The following is a 17,546-nucleotide window of genomic DNA, read 5'->3' as shown; positions in this document are numbered from 1 at the left end:
AAAAATTATGGGTACTCAAACACTGGATTTTCTCAGTGGTGTAGTTTTGTAATCATATTAACATGCACATATATGGATAGTGAATCTTTATTGAAATGTCAACAAAAAATTGCTATTTTTGAGTCTGAAATTCTTTGGTTTTTTAAATATTATTTCTTTGAAAGAGTGACGGGGGGCAGGAGGGAGGAGACAGGGATCTCTTCCATCCACTGGTTTACTCCCCAAATGGCCATAACAGTCAGGGCTGGGCCAAGCCAAAGCCAGGAGCCTGGAACTCCAACCAGGTCTCCCATGTGGGTTGGCAGAGGCCCAAGCACTTGGGCCATCTTCTGCTTTCCCAGGAGCATTAGCAGGGAGCTGAACTTGGCATTGCAAACTGTGGTTTAACTCACTGTGCCATAATACCAACCCCCGAGTCTGAAATTTTTATTGTGTTCTCCATTATTCCAAGTAAATAATTGTGTTGCTTTAAAGATTAATTTATTTGAAAGGCAGAGTGATAGATCTTCCATCCACTGGTTCACTCTGAAAATGGCCATGTCAGTGGGTGTTGGTTCATGCCAAAGCCAGGAGCCCAGAGCTCCATCTGGGTCTCCCACATGGGTGACAGGGGTCCAAGAACTAGGGTCATCTGCTGTTTTTCCTAGTCACATTAGCAGGTAGCTGGATCAAAAGCAGAGCAGCCATGACTCAAGCCAGCATTCCAATATGGGATGCCAGAGTTGCAGGCAGCAGCTTAGTTTACTGAGCCACAGTGTCAACTCCTGAAACTGTTGTATAATTTTTGATCTTGTGAGGTTTATTAGAAATGCATATATCACAAAATAGCAGAATTGCCAAAAATAAGTCCTGTATAGTTATAGATATAGACAAGGAATTTTTAAAAAGGGCAGAGAGAAGGGCTCCCATCTGCAGGTTCACTCCCCAAATGCTGAAATGACAAAAGTTGGGCTGGCACTAAACGCAGAGAGCAGTAAACAACCCCGGTCCCCAGTGCAGGTGGCAGGAACTCGGTTACTTGAGCCAGCACTTTTGCCTCCCAGGGTCTGCATTAGCAGACAGCTCAGGTCAGGAACTGGAGCCAGATATTGAACCCAGGCACTCTGATGCGGGACGCAGGTATCTTAACTGGTGTCTTAACCTCTGGAGCAAACGCCCACCTCAGGCAGAGACATTTTTTTGAAAAGACAGTGATTATCATGAGGATAGCTTGGGTACTCTGGGAATAAAAATGCCCAAATTGTAAGGTTTGCCAGTGTCTGTAGTTACTGTCGCCCTGGCCAATTTCAGGCGACCAGTGTGACTGCCACCCACTGCAGAGTTGGGGAAAGGAGGGCGGTCGCACACCAGCGTGTGGGATTTGCACCAGACGTCGGCGGTGCACGTTATAACTTCAGGGCATAGACAGAAGCAGAGCCACGAGGGTGCGGGAGCTGTGAGCATTTATTGCCTTTGCGTTTAATGTATTCCATTGGGAGCTGGTGTGATTTAATTCATAACCGTGGCCGAATGAATTTGCCGACTCACCGTTCCGGAAGGTGTTAACAGCCCTAGTGCACGGGACTGAGCAGGGCCGGCACAGAGGGCGTGAAGGTCATGGTCGCCGTGTGAGGTCTGCAGTGCCTCCTTGTCCCACCGCCTTGGCTCAGAGCCCAGGGCCCCTGGTGCTTTTTGAATGACCTCATTAATCAATTGCTGGCTGCCGTTGAATGTCTTCATCGCTACTGGTTATTAATTACACAGGGTCGCCACCTAGTGACGCAAAGGAGAGCGTCTGGGTTTCTGAGGCTGGGAAAATGGCTGTTGGGTGTTCAGCTGTCCACGGTGGTGGCGTCCAGGGCTCCGGGGTGGTCAGTCTGCCAGCTTTGTGGGCTCAGGCTCGCATGTCGCTCAGTACCTCTCACCATACAGAGCTTCGAGAGCTCTCCGTAAAGAATTCGATAACGGACTTGGGCTACTGCCTGAATCCTCTCAGGTTTCACAAAGGAAGACACTGGTCTCTAAAGAGGTGACAGGACACAGGCAAGCCCACGATAGAACTGGGCCTCAAACCCAGCCCAGAACCCCTCCACCCCCAGCCAGTGGTCGCCTCCTGCAGGCTGCCCTCCATCCAGGAACAGCGAGCACAGACAGGCCTGGGCCCTGCCCGGTGGCTCCCAACGTCCTGACGGGGAGTCAGCCACATAGCTCCCTGCCCTGAAGGAGGCAAGGGCAGGGAGGTTGCCCAGGTCTGAGGAAGTAGTGATGGCAGTGGGTCTAGATGGCTGCGCTAGACTCAGAGGTGTCAGCTGAGGCTAGGGACAGGCCAGGGAGGAGGATGACCAGACCCAAGAGCCTGGAGCTCCGGGAGCGTTGTGTATACACGGGTGAGCTGGCCAATGATGGAAACAGCCAGGAATCCCAGAATCCTCTGCGATCATGTCTCTTGTGGTTTGTGGGGGCGTGTGAAGGTGCAGAGCAGGTCCTGCAAAGCTGGTTGGTCTGTGCTCTATGCGGCCATGGGCTGGGCCCCCCAGGAGCCTCCCAAGGGAGAAAGGCCCACGGGGGTAGCAGGGCTCACTACTGGAGGGTGCGGCCCGGCTGGAGCACTTGGAGCTCTTGTTAGGCACAGGAGAGCTACACGGTGAGGATGCCAGTGGTGCCTAAACGCCCGTTCCCTATCCCCCACCCCCGGCCCAGGCCCCCCACCACACCGCACTCAGTCTCCAAGGCTGCCCTCAGCTTCTGGGTCCCTGCCCCCTTGGTGCTGAGCACCGAGACCCTCAGCCAAAGGGTAAGTGGTCAGATGACTGGCATTGCTTGCAGGTGAGCCCCATCCAGGGCCTGGAACAACAAAGCCAGCCACTGCCAGGGGCTACCCCGGGGAACCCGAATTCCCCCTTTTCACTTTTTTTTTTTTTTTTAAGATTTTATTTATTTGAGAGGTAGAGTTACAGTGAGAGGAAGAGAGAGAGAAAGGTCCTGCCTCCATTGGTTCACTCCCCAAATGGCCGCAATGGCCAGAGCTGCGCTGATCCAAAGCCAGGAGCTAGGAGCTTCTTCCAGGTCTCCCACACGGGTGCAGGGGCCCAAGCACTTGGGCCATCTTCCACTGCTTTCCCAGGCCACAGCAGAGAACTGGATTGGAAGAGGAGTAGCCGGGACTAGAACCAGCGCCCATATGGGATGCCAGCACTGCAGGCGGAGGATTAACCTGCGCCACGGTGCCAGTCTCCCCCCCTCCCACCTTTTCACTTTGGCCTGGGTTTGCCTCTGACACCTTGAGACCAGTGACCACACCCGACCCTCCCAGCCCCATCCTCCTCCCCTTGGACCCAGCACCTGGGACAGTCCCAGCAGCCGCCTGGCACACAAGCTGGCGAGGCCACTGTGGGTCTCAGCAGTGCCCTGCCCAGCCCACAGAAGCCCATGCTGTTTATATTTTCCTTCAAAGCAGCCGTACTGAGATAGAATTTACACACCGTGAAATGAACTGTACACTTTAAATAGGTTGAAACCTTGTATATTCAAAGTTGTGCGCCCATCACCATAATCTAATTTTAGAATATTTTCATCACCCCGGAAAAGACACCTCCTTCTCGTTGTCTGTCATTCCATCCCCATTGCCTTGCCTCTCGCCCTAGGCAGCCACTCATCTACTTTTTGTCAGTATAGATTAGTCTTTTCTGAATAGATTCAAACTTCTTAAGTTTACTTTTAAAAATATTTTAAATGAAGCCCTTCTATGAATTGCATTTTTGGATTGTTCACTGCCAGTACTTGGAAACATAGCTGATCTTTGTATATTGATCTTGTATGCTGTAGCCCTGCTGAACTTGTTCATTGGTTCCGACAGTTTTTAGTGTATTGTCTGCACGCGAGACCACCTCATCTGCTAGCAGAGGCATGTCCACTGCTTTTCCAAGCTGGAAGCCTTTGATTTCCTTGCCTCGTGGCCCTGGCTAGTTCCCAGAGCATAGCACCGAATGGCAGTGGTGACGGCCGGCAGCCCACAGGGTCTGGGGTGATGCACTATCACCAGTGCCCGTGATGTAAGCTGAGGGTGTGGACAAGGGGTGCTGCCCCAACCAGGGCTCGACAGTCTCACGAAGATAGGAAGACATCAGCGTGGCCTACAGCAGGGTGAGGCTGGACCTACGTAGGGGCCACACGTGGCAGGGACACTTCAGCTACTGTAAAGGATTTAGGTCCTTTTCTCAAGAGCAGAGGGCAGCTGTTAGGATTTTCAAGGGAGGCAAGGAGGGGGGCAATGAACTGATAAAAGCTGAGCTAAGCCAGTGGCCAGGGGTCCTAGAAAGGAAGCAAGTGTCAGGGAAGACATGGAGGAGGGGAATGAGGGAGAGCTTGGTCCAAGGTTGGGGCAGAAGGGCAGGGGTAGTGACTCCCCGTATGGCCACCATGTGGACACTGTAACACTCGGGGAGTCATGGGTTGCCCTCTCCCCAACCCCCGCCATGGGGACCTCCAGCAGGAGGGGCTGTACCTGAATGCCTAGGCTCCAGTGGCCTCATCAGTTTGCACTGTTGATGGTAGGATTTTGTTTTTTTGGACAAGAGGGCAGATTTCCATCTAGGAATATTAGTACATCTGTGTACCTACGCATGCACCCGAATCCTGCTCCTTGAAGCTGCCAGGCTGCAGGCTTCCTCCCTCCCTCCCTCCCTCCCTGGTATTCTGACACCCCCCCCACACACACACACACACTCCCTTCCACTCCTCATTGCTGGGAAATCGGGTGACTTCGGTATCCAGGCTAATGGCTCTTAATAACCAATTACTGAAACATCCCCAGTGCACAGGGTGCTTAATTAAAAGCCTGCTTGCCTGGCCAGCTCTCAGAGAAGCAAGCCCTTCTCCAGCAGGGCCTGGGGATTTCCAGTAGACATGCTGATGATCTGTAGATGCCCTCCCTCAGTGGTCAGAGAATGGCGGGGGGCACAGCCCACTCTCAAGAGAGCTCCAGGCCTGCTGGGGACAGTTCTACCTGCCACTAGCCAGGCTCCACCCACCTCCAGTCCCCTCTGGATCTAGCTCGTTCATGAGCATCTCCCACGCGGGACCCCTCAGCCAAAGACAGAGGGCTGTGGCTCCCCGAGAGCACAGCTCAAAACTGTCTTGTGCCTGCACTTTCCAGAACTCGGACCTAGGGAAGACCCTCCCTGTCCATCCTACCTGTACAGACCTGCCCAGAACTAACCCCGAGTCCCACTGCATTGAGTACAAGCCCAGCCCTACTTGGAAGAAACCTTAAGTTTCTTTTTCAAGCAAATGAATATAAGCTTTATGTTGCTTCGTCCTTTAGCAAAGTGAGAGTGAAATGCTTTCTATGTCTCTCTCTCCATGTTTGTTAACTGCTTTTTAATAAGGATTTAATACTTCAGAGTAAGTTTAAAGATCTCACTTCATAGAAACAGCTGTTGCCGGCGCCGCGGCTCACTAGGCTAATCCTCCGCCTAGCGGCGCCGGCACACCGGGTTCTAGTCCCGGTTGGGGCGCCGGATTCTGTCCCGGTTGCCCCTCTTCCAGGCCAGCCCTCTGCTGTGGCCAGGGAGTGCAGTGGAGGATGGCCCAGGTGCTTGGGCCCTGCACCCCATGGGAGACCAGGAAAAGCACCTGGCTCCTGGCTCCTGCCATCGGATCAGCGCGGTGCGCCGGCCGCAGCGCGCCGGCCGCGGCGGCCATTGGAGGTTGAACCAACGGCAAAGGAAGACCTTTCTCTCTGTCTCTCTCTCTCACTGTCCACTCTGCCTGTCAAAAAAAAAAAAAAAAAGAAACAGAAACAGCTGTTACATGCCCTTGAGACAATACGTGAATGGTGCCTGAGGCAGCACAATGTGTAGAAAGAACACATTTAAACCTCCAAGGCTTGGTTTAGGCTTCTAGCACTGGACACAGTTTTGATCATGAAGGGAGGGGCATGTCCCTGGCATCCATCGGGTAGAGGCCAGGGATGTTGCTAAACACCCTGCAGTGCGCAGGTGTTCATGCACGCACACACCCATGTGTGCGACATGTGCTCACAAAAAACACACACCAAAGAATTACTCAGGCCCAAATAACAATAGTGCTGACGTGGAAAAACTACTTTGGAGACATTCCTCTACAAGAATCTTCACAGGAATGTTTGTAATAAAACTGGACCCACCCCTCATGACCAGCACGAGCGGCCTACGTGACTAGCTTGGGATGTACCCGTGCTCTGGAATAGAATAAAGCAATGTCTCAACAGCTTATGTCTCGAGTATGCTGAGCAGGTGGTAGACTGTGATTCCTCTTATAGGAAGGCCATGTGGCTTAGGAACGGTAATACATGCCTAGAACTATCAAGGCAAGCAGGGGAGTCACCGTGCGGGGAGGGCACTGGGTGATTCTGGGAGCGAAGGGAGGTACGGGGGAGCGCTGCAGGCTTCTGTTTCCAGGGCTGGGGAAGGGGGAGTCTGTACGTAGCTGTTGATTATTTAAATGTAGACATGTGCTTTATATGCTTGTGAATGTGTCTTTCCCACATTTCCTTCCATACTGGAAGCATGATGACCACAGCAGCTAATGTTGCTCTTTAACAGCAACCGTGTCAAGGGGAAGGTCTTGTTTAATTCTAGAAGAAAGCTTAGGGAGTGTGTGCTGGACCGAATAGCTTCTCAGGGTGGGGGTGGATTGGAACTTGAGACAGTGCCAGCACCCTCTGCTCCAACCCATCGTGCAGTACTGCCGTCTCCTGTGGCTTCTCATGCCTCTTCTGCCTGTTTTCTCCACAGTGTCCGGAGACAGACGACCAGTCGGCCTCCCCCAGCGGGGGGCAGACCCAAGCCCCAGCCCAAGCCTAAGCCTCAGGTGCCACAGTGCAAGGCTTTGTACGCCTATGACGCTCAGGACACAGATGAACTCAGCTTCAATGCCAATGACATTATTGATATTATCAAAGAAGGTAAGTGGCGGGGCTGGCTGGCTGTGACTGCCTCCCCAAAAACATGCACTTTGTTACAAACACTAAATAAGAAAGGAATTTTTGAGCTCTTCTAAGTGAGGATAATGCATATAAAGGCAGATCAAGCATCAGGGGTTCCTTTGATTTAGACCTCACTTCATTTTTATTTTTTTTAAAGATGTATTTATTTGAAAGAGTGAGAGAGGGAGAGACAGAAAGGTCGTCCATGTCTGGTTCACTCTCCAAATGGCTGTAATGGCTAGGGCTGGGCGAGGCCAAAACCAGGAGCTTCTTCTGGGTCTCTGACCTGGGTGGCGTGGCTCAAGCACTTGGGCCATCCTCTGCTGCTTTCCCAGGTGCATTAGCAGGGAGCTAGACCAGAAGCAGAGCAGCCAGGACGTGAAACGGCGCCACAGGGGATGCTGGCATCACAGGAGGTGGCTTTACCTGCAGGCTGTAGAGCCAGCCCCCACTGCTTTTTTTATGCTGCTTTCAGTTCTGCTTCCTTCTTTACAGGTGCCCCTTCTTGGGCATGTTTCTTCATGGTAACAAAATGGCAATAGCAATTCTAGAGCAACACATCAAACCATGTTTAAAATTTGCCTTTACTCCGAAACTTCTTTTTTTTAGCCATAGTACAAAAGTCCTAAGTTTTACTCTAATTGGATCAAATTAGCTGCATGCCCATCCCTGAACCGCCACAGGGGATGCTGGCATCACAGGAGGTGGCTTTACCTGCAGGCTGTAGAGCCAGCCCCCACTGCTTTTTTTATGCTGCTTTCAGTTCTGCTTCCTTCTTTACAGGTGCCCCTTCTTGGGCATGTTTCTTCATGGTAACAAAATGGCAATAGCAATTCTAGAGCAACACATCAAACCATGTTTAAAATTTGCCTTTACTCCGAAACTTCTTTTTTTTAGCCATAGTACAAAAGTCCTAAGTTTTACTCTAATTGGATCAAATTAGCTGCATGCCCATCCCTGAACCGCCTCCACAGCAAGGCAAAGGCCGTGCCCTGTATGGGTGAGGCTGCCTATAAAATGGGTGAGATCTATCCCACCCAAATCTCATGGCTTCCTCGAATGAAAGTAGATGGAGGGGCCGAGCATGTGGCCTGGCGGTTAAGACGCCCCTTGGGATGCCCCCATCTCATATTGAATGTCTGGGTTCAAGTCCAGCTCTACTGTCAGTTGCAGCTTCCTGCTCACGTGCAGCCAGAGAGGCGGCAGGTGATGACTCAAGTAGTTAGATCCCTGGCGTTTGACTTCAGCCTGGCCCAGCCTCAACTGTTGTGGACATTGGGGGAGTGAACCCGTGGATGGGAGATTGATCCCCACCCCTCCATCTCTGTCTCTCAAATACACAAACAAAAGTAGATGAATGGAAGCCAGGGAAGCAATATAATATCCATTGTACACTTGGTCTGTGGGCTTGGCCGAGTGCTTTATTAACTTGGTAGATAAAGTATATTATGGATATCATAAGGGCTTATGGACACAAGAAAAGCAAAGGTGACTCCTAACCTAGGATGTTAGGAAAAGCGCCGCCGCCACTTGTGGTGAAGGGTTAGGACAGTGCTCTGAGAGACAGGCTATGGAAAGGAAGAGCAGGTGATTTTAGGAAACAAGCTAAGCCTTGACCCTGGCACGGATCTACATGATCTGTCATGAGGGGGAGGACACTAGAAATGGCCGGGTGATACAGCCCTGACCAGGCTTAGGACTTGGGAAGACAGCGGGGAGCCATCGAGGTGTGTGCCCAGGGCAGGCTCCCTGAGGAGAGAAGGTTCACATGGCACCTTTAGCTTTCAGGAGGCGGGGGCCAAGGAGAGGCTCGGGAACTGTGCGTCCCCCGGCTGTCACCGCGTGAGCTCCCGCTGAGCGCGCTAGGTCCCTGGTTTGAAGTAGCCTCTGAGAATTATTTTACAACTTCCCGCAGGCTTTAATATCCTTCTTCACAGGTGTCGGGAGTAAAAATAAATGTTGAAATAAGCTCTCTGTAAACACAGAACTTTTATCACCAGCTTTGTTCAGCAGAAATGCTAATACCCAGTAAAAGGGGACTGCGTGAGTAAGCCTGCAAGTACGCATTCAGTGAAGCTTGAGACAAAGTGGCAAAACTTTATTCAGGATAATCAACCGGCATCGATGCATCGGCATGGAAAACGTTTGTGACAAAAAGGGAACAGTTAGGTTATAGACGCTGGACGCTACTCTCAATTTTGTAGAAACATACACCATATTTAGCTATATGTATATGTGTACACACATGTATGTGTGTGTATAGATAACAGAAAAAGTTGTGATCTCGTTAGATTTCCAAATATTGCTTTTCATTGCTCAATATTTTCAAATGTTTCTAGAAATAGTATGTAGCAGAGTATAATTGAAACAGTTACGTATTTGTATGAGGCAGAGTCCTAGAAGTGACCAAAATGCGCTATCAGTTATCACTGTAAATTGACTAGTTGGGGCATGGATGCCTGAGACACAGAGATAACTAGGCTAGCAGAGAATCCAGAGGTAGACCCACACATACATAGACATTGAGCAGGTAAGAAATATAGCATTTTAACCAGAGGGAAGGACAATGACTTTCCATCTTGAAAAGATTTCTACCTGACAGACAAAATAATTGAGTTAAAAATAAAAGAAATGGGCCAGCATTGGGGCGTAAAAGGTTAAGACACCAGCATCCCACATGGGTTTCAGTTCAACCCCTGGATGCTCCACTTCCAATCCAGCTTCCTGCTAAAGCACCTGGGAGAGCAGTGGAAGATGGCCCAAGTGCTTGGTTGGGCCCCTGTCACCCATGTGAGAGACCTGGAGGAAGCTTCTAGCTTCCGCCTGACCCAGCCCAATTGTTGTGGCCATTTGGGGAGTAAGCCAGCGGATCGAAGATTTCTGTGTCTCTATAACTCTGACTTTCAGATTAAGCAGCAGCCACAATGCCAGCCCCTTATTAGATTTCTTAATCCCCATGTCAAAACAATTTACTTTGGATTCATTCTTCACTCCCTATACCAAGATAAATTCAAAATAGGTAAATATTTAAATATATAAAGTCCTAGAATTGAGTATGGGAAGAGTTCTTTTTCAATAATACTAGTGTGAGAAAAAAATTACCAAAAATGTTACAAAACCTAGAAGCTATAAAATCTTAGCTCTATTGACTCGACTACTTAAATATTCAAACATCATAAACAGTTATTAAATGGGGGGTAGTAGTATTTGCAATTCATATGGCAAATTTGCTAAGAACCCCTAGCCAACAGTATAAAGGCAAACAAATAGAAAAATATGGAAGTTATATATACGACTTAGAACATGGAAGTTTTTTTAAAAAAAAAAAAGATTTATTTGAGAGGCAGAGTTACAGAGAAGGAGAGAAAGGTTTTGCATCTGGTAGTTCACTCCCTAAATGGCTGCAACAGCCAGAGCTGGGCTGATCAGAAGCCAGGAGCTTCTTCCGGGTCTCCCACTTGGGTCATCTTCCACTGCCTTCCCAGGCCATCAGCAGGGAGCTGGATCAGAAGTAGAGCAGCGGGGACTCTAACTGGTGCCTATATGGGATGTTGGTGCCACAGGTGGCGGGTTAACCTGCTACACCACAGTGCTGGCCCCATGAAAGCTTCTTGAATATTGATATGAAATGTTGTTTACTGTATATCCTTAAAGATGCTAAAAATACAGAGTGGGCAGGTAGTTAGCCTAGCAGTGAAGACACTGGTAAAGATACCTGTGTCTCATGTCCAAGTGCCTAGTCTGACAGCTCCAGCTCCTGACTTCACCTCTGGCCAGTGGCGCACTCTGAGAGGCAGTAGTCATGACAGGTAATTGGGTTCCTGCCACTCACAGGGGAGACCTGGACTGAGTTCCTGCCTCCCAGCTTTGGCCATGCCCAGCTCTGATCACTGTGGACATCTGAGGAGTGAACCAATGGGTGGCATTTCTCTGCATCTCAAAAAGATTTTTTCTTTTAAAGAATGAAGTTTAAAACAATACAGGATATAGGACATGCTATCATTTATATACAGAAGGCAATTTCTCTAAATGTTTGTATATGCATGAAATATTTCTCAAATGTATGTGGGGTCTTCAGAATGCAAGTGGAAAATATGTATTCTGAAAAATCTGTGCAAAATTTCAAAATTGTTTGCATCAAAATCCTTTTCATTCTGTTTTTCTACAAACTTCTTGATGTCCCCCCCCCCCCCCCCCCCGTACTAGAGCTAGACAAGGCTGTCGGCTGTAGCTGCAAATGTGGGTAGACAGTGCACTGCTTAACAGCGTGCAGCAAATCCTTATTTGTGGTCTAAGGACTGGAACAGGGTAGAAAGTAGGGGTTCTGAGGCTGGGCTGCAGTCTTGCTTCTCCGGAAGTAGCTTCTGAGATGGAGCTATACCATGTACAGGGTGTGTTAGGGGGTGACCCCTGGGAAAGGAGCGGGGAGGAAGCAGGACTGGGGAAATGTCCAGCTAAAGTGTGCCAGCCCAGGTGCCCCAGAGCAGGTTGGGCAAGACCCTTGGCCAGCTGTTGCCCAAGGCTGGACTCAGCTCAGATGCTCAGCGGATCCTAAGGGGGGGGGTGACAGCTGGAGGTATCTCCTCCAAGCTGGGCTGCAGGCCCTTTCTTGAAAGGGGACATACATGTCACATCTCTGTCTGCTGGGAGGAGGGGTTACTTTTTACAACAAACTTTTTCTCTTAAAAGGAAGCCAAAAAGGGAGAAGAGCATGCATGGGGCCAATCGCTTGGGAGCAATGGGTGTGCCCAGGCCAGAACTGCCTTTACCTCTTCCTTCTGTCTCCTTGCAGATCCTTCGGGCTGGTGGACGGGTCGACTGCGGGGCAAACAGGGCCTGTTCCCCAACAACTACGTAACCAAGATCTGAGGCATCCGGAGACTGTGACGCATGGGGTGGAGGAGCTCCAGGCACAGGGGAGGGACGCTGGGGCTGCCTCGCTGATCCGCAGTGAGCAACTGCTTCTCCAAGGCCTGAAGCTATTCTGGCACCTTCCTCATGCAGGGCACCAAAAAGGCTGGGCTGGGGACAGGGGCTGTCACTGTACAAATGATCCTAAAAGGAAGCCTATTGGTAGGAACCCAGGAGGGCAAAACCACCGCCCACTAAGATTTATTTATTGTATTTAATCCTGGTGAGAGGCAACTGAGGCTTCCATCAAAACAGCACCCTTGCCGCTCACCAGCGCAACGGAATGGCCGTAGCTGGCGGCTGACAAGTGCCTTTAGTTGAAGAGCACATTTCGTTCGTTCCTGTTTTTCCACACTGACCCACGGTCCTCTCTGCCCCCTCCCCTCAGGGAGGACACACCCTCTGCAGGCCTCTGTGAGCAGGCTCTTCCCGTGCAGAGGACGAGGGCAGGCTGGCCTAAGCCCACAGGGGCAGAGGGATGCTGGTTTACATTTTGCTAGGACCATCGGGCGGCCGGGCAGGGAGGGGATAGGGCCGAGCCTTCGATTGGAATGTGGCTGGCCCATGCTGGTTTTGTTTAATGCTGTATGTATTACAAGGAGGATTGCTCTATTTCAAGCTGTACATTTATAAAAACAGATCATATACTGTATATATAAAATCTCAAGATGGTGGAAACATGTATGAATGTACTAAGTAGTACCCACCAAACCTATCGTAAGGTAGCTTTTATTACAGAAGTCGCAGGTACTTACAAATGTGCCCAGCTCCTCATCAGCTCCAGAAACAGTGTCACTGCTTCTAGCCTGGCCCTGCGAACCCTTCTCAACCGTGACCTGTAGGTGATTTTCCTCTGCCTCCTTCTGTATCCCTTCCCCTACCTCCTAAGTAAATAAAGGAATCGGTGAACCACGCGTCCATTCCTGACCTTTGTTTTCAGTTGAATTGTGTCCCTCCCCTAGAAAGATGGTAGAATACCTCAGAATATGCCCATCTTTACTGAGGTAACATGAAATGCAGTCATAGGAATGGGTCTCTATCCCCCATACCCGCTATGCTGATGAGAAGGAGAAATTTGGGCAGAGAAGGAGGGAAGACCACTGAAAGGGACAGGGAGAAGACGCCGTCGAGAAGCCGAGGAGGAGTTCTCGGGAGGAACCAACCCTGCCGACCCCTCCATCTCAGACTGCTAACCTCAGAGACACGGTACAGAACACTAGGGTTGTTTGTGGTACATTGTTAGGGCAGCCTAACATACATACACAGTGTCTGGAAACCATAACATGTCTATCAAGAACAGGAAGGTTGTCAGAGGTGGCCAGGGTGTCTCTGGCTCTCCTCCTGGTTGCCAAAGCCATCCTTCCGCTTTGGGAAATGGGAGTTGGACCAGCATATACCTTTTTGTCATTTCAGGATCCCTAAGTCCACAGGGAACAATTATCAGGGGGAACAGAAAAGGGAAAAAAGTACATCAGGATTCGGAACAAAGATAAGCCGCTTAACTCTCCAGTTTTACTTCAACAACAGGGAGCACACGTCACAATAATAAAGGCATAATGTGACAAGCTAAGAAGAGTTCTCCTTGACACTGAAGTCTGTGTGCATTTTACAGAAGCACGTTTACATTCGTGGACTCCCTGAAAGTGCAGCAAGAGAGACCGACAAGAACTGGGAGCACGGCACATCTGGGACTCCCCCACGGCCTGTGGCACACAGGCTGCTTTCCCACGGGGCACTGATGCCAAGATCATTCTCTCGTCCTCCTAAACTCCTGGCTGACATGGCTGATCTTTTGTTTTTCTGACATTTTAAATTTGTGTATGACTAAGAACCCCTAGGCTCCAGGTAACAAAACAGGAGCTAAGTTAAAAACGCCCCCATAAGTAGCACAGAGACCTTTTGTGCACTGGGCGCTCAGACCACATCCTTAGCACCAGCATCCAAGTACCTCACCCTGTGCCAGCCCCAAGGAGTACTCAACAAATGTTGCTTGGAGATGACCCAGAGTCAGTAATGCTGAAATTCTGGAACTATACCTTGCAAAGTTTGATAAAGTGGTTTTTTGTTTGTTTGTTTTAATTTGAAAGACGAAGCTCCCAAGCCCTGGTTCACTCCTCAAATGCCAGCAAATAGTCGGGGCTGGCTGGACAGGGCTGAGGCCAAAGCTGGGAACTGGAAACCAATTCCAGGTCTCCCACATAGTGGCAGGAACCCATTACTTGGGCCGTCAGTGCTGCCTACTAGGGTCTGCATTAGCAGGAAGCTGGAGAGAGCAGCAGAGCTGAGTATCAAACCCAGGCACTCCGGTAGGAGACGGTCATCTCAATGACCCGTTAGGCCAAACGTCTACCCATTTCATTTATTCTTAAATTTATTTCTTAGCTGTTTAGTATGGGGACTACTAGAAAACTCTAGGATAGATAACATGTAACCTTTTTGCCTAACAATTCTTCAGAGGAAAAAACTGCCTTTTAAACTAGCGGGTACTTCAAAGCATTAACCTAGATTCTGTCTAGTCTTTGGATCTAGCTATTTTGCTCACCATTCAATTAAACAGACGAAATGAGTACAAAAGTCACTTAGCCTGAGAGGAGCAAGAGGCCAAGCACCCCTGCCTTCTGAAATTTGTCATCCTGTTTGAAATCAAGGGTGTGCTTCTGCACAGACAATATGCATGAATAGCAGAATCCAATGCAGTATAAAAATGGGATCCCTTGACCAAAGGTCGAATGTGCAAAGGTGTTCAAACGTCAGTTGTAGATCGGCAGTCTCAAACTCTAGCCTCACCACAACTCAGTTTGAGGGTTCCCAGGAGTTCAGCTGTTGTCAGTTAATAGCTACAGGTATATGCCACCTGAAACCAAAACTGATAAATTTTTCAAAACAGAAAGATACACATTCCACAGCCACCAGAGTAATGACATCATTGCTCATCATGTAGCCTCTGGAAGATTCTACCATACGCGTCAAGGAGAATGAACGTAAAGGGGGGCAAAAAAACAAGTAGCGTCCCAGTGTTATCGTCAAAGCAGTTCTGACATGAACTCCTTGAGCAGGGTTCAAGGGCCCCAAGGCTACACTTGAGAACTTTCAGAGGGGGAAAAGCACTACTGAACGGCGGCACAGCAGGGAGAGCGACTGGCTTCCAGGAAACGTAAAAGGCCCATCTCTGCTGGTGTTTTGAGAAGAGGGAAAAGGGTGAGGCAACAAGAGAGGTGCGACCCACTCACGTCCCAGCATGTTGCCTAGGTCCATCCTGAGCACATCGACTCCTCCTTACCAAGGCCAGCCCCAAGAAGGTAGAAAGAGGAGGAGGGGTAGTTTCACTAATTTTAAAGGACATGCTCTGGAAGGCACACACTCCGTGTCCACTCACATTCTGCTGGCCAGAACTCAGTCACATGGCCTCGGCTGCAAAGGGGTGCTGAGATTCTGCACAGAGAGCTGTTCAGGCAGCTTGCCCACAGCACCAGGGGCAGACAGCGTCTTCCCTGTAATCCTGGCGCCCTCCAGGCTGAGATGCCCACAGGAGCAAGTGAGACAATCTGGATGCACTTCTACGTGACTACAAGCTCCTCTGGCTGCTGCAGAGCATGGCTGGAGACCCAGACTCCTCCCAGATCTCCCTGAGCGCAGCCAGCCAGCGTTAGTGTGGCTCTGCCTCTAGTGGCCACCATTTTTACAGAGGGGCTCCCAGCTAGGATTTCCTGGGCACCAGGCCTGGAGCCAGAAGTGCATGGCAGTTAGCAGCAGAGCATGCACAGTTGGTCTCAGGTGGAGAACTGAACTCTCCATTCCCAGCACCCCTTTTGTGGTCAGAAGAACGGGAGTCATCCCAAACATTGCCCCTTCTCCCTCTGCATTGCCTCTCTCCCACAGTTTGCTGATGGCACTTCCCTCTGGATTTACTAACTTTCTTTTGTTCTTTCCAGCTAGTCTTGATGCCTGTCCCTCCTATTGTGCTGTACCCACCCACCCGCATTCCAACCAGAATAGGACAGTGGCTCAGTATGGTTCCCAACTCACCTCAAGTGCAAGAGCCATCACTGGAACCCTGATCCGACCCCAAGGCCCATGCTTCTAATCACTGTCTCCAGTTAAACAAATATGAGGGTACTTCAAAGAGTTCATGGATAAAATGAAAAGACAAATTTATTTTCATGCAAAAATATTTGAAATCCATAGGTCTTTTTCATTATATACATTATCCATGAATTTTGAAGACCTCTTGGAATTTGACAGTCTAGTTATCAGCCCTTAAACTTCCAAAACCTCTACAAATAAAAATTTGGAAAATCACAAATAGGGCACACAGCTATAAATGTGCATAAGCTCCTTTGATCGGCAGCAGCTGATTCAAACATATCTTTCAATCCCCAGAGTCCCTCTCATTCCAAGACCATCAGCCCACTCCTTAAATAACGGCAGCTAGTGTTCAAGCATCTCCTTTGTCCTAGTCACTGTCCTAGAGCCTGGCTTACTCTGTTTGGTATAACACCCTCTGAGGCGGACAGGCACTCTTAGCCCCATCTTTCCATGTCCGGAAAATGAAGCTTATGGGGTCACACAACTGCTAAGCCCAATCAAACCCAAACACCCCCTGCAGAGTGTGAGCTCTTCCATATTATGCTTACATCACCTCACTTCTACCTTCGGGCTTCTTATGACACAGCTTCCACTTCTACCACTTGGTTGACGTTTACAACACTCAAGTTGGAGGGCACATATGGCAGTATCTCAAAGGTCTATTTTTTATGACATCCCAGAAGAATTTCCTGAGTCAGGCACTTAATATTTAACTAAGTAAAATATGTAATAAGGAAGCTATAAATGTCTGTGGCATATGCCTACACCATCCACCCTTTCCTGGAGAGAAGCTGAGCTCAAGCAGCTCTGGGAAATAACTTGGCCTCTCAGAAGCAGGCAAGCTCCCCATCAGTGTCTCACAGCATTACCATTCACACTTGGGACCTGAGTGGGCTGACGGCTGCCACTAACTCCACAAAGGATGTGTAAAACTCTGTACTAGGATTTCAACATAGAAAGATACCCAAAGCCTCTACATGTTCACAGTGAAAGGGAAGAGGGAGAACCCAGCAGCAGTTGTCCTCAGGCCATACCTCAATCAGAGGTCAGACGCTATGGATTACACTGTGGGACCGACAGGCAGAATGGGCCTGCAGGACACAGTACTGAGTTAAATGAGTTCATAGCCAAGCTCGGCAGCCTTGATGAAACTTCCAAGAATCTGTAATGTTTCTCAAACTTATTTGACTAACTCTCTGCTCTCAAAACACCAATTAACAATCCTGTAGAACTCAACAATGTGGGAAGCTGTTGCTGTAAGAGACTTATTAAGTTCATAGTTTTTGTTTGCTTCTGAGTTAGTGGTTGGAGACTGAGGAGGCATTCCCCCTTAGGAAACATTCAGTGTGACTAAATGGTCAAAGCCAAAAAACAAACAAAATCACCACCCAAGCACATGTAGCTGAGGCAGCACATCTGCAACAGGACACACAGGCCCACCTGCTTTCTCCAGCGGTAGCCCCCGGAACCTGCTCTTCCTGGTCCCAACTCTGCCTTGGTCAGAGACCCATGACGAGGGTTACTCTGGTGGCTGTTGCCCTAGCGGGCCAAGTTCCTATGTAGGAATTAATGAGCAGCTGAGTAGGTTCTAGAAAGGAAAATG

At 49.4% G+C, this 17,546-nt stretch overlaps 1 protein-coding gene across 3 annotated transcripts in view; it reads left to right on the top strand.

Moving 5' to 3' along the window:
- The window catches only part of MYO1E (myosin IE), a 226,268-nt gene extending 213,497 nt beyond the window's left edge, over positions 1-12,771 (top strand). For all 3 annotated transcript variants that reach the window (XM_008268949.5, XM_089310487.1, XM_089310488.1), the window contains 2 exons: positions 6,756-6,925; positions 11,739-12,771. In XM_008268949.5, coding sequence (XP_008267171.2) covers positions 6,756-6,925; positions 11,739-11,815 — 247 coding nt within the window. In that variant the 3' untranslated portion in view covers positions 11,816-12,771. The remainder of the gene's footprint in view (positions 1-6,755; positions 6,926-11,738) is intronic.
- The last annotated feature ends 4,775 nt before the right edge of the window (positions 12,772-17,546 follow it).

Source organism: Oryctolagus cuniculus, chromosome 12 (genome assembly GCF_051225735.1).
Source record: "Oryctolagus cuniculus isolate XC-2025 breed Fujian yellow rabbit chromosome 12, ASM5122573v1, whole genome shotgun sequence".
Taxonomy (NCBI): Eukaryota; Metazoa; Chordata; class Mammalia; order Lagomorpha; family Leporidae; genus Oryctolagus; species Oryctolagus cuniculus.
Note: the sequence above shows the minus strand (reverse complement) of the source record. Positions and strands in the feature narration are given on the sequence as shown.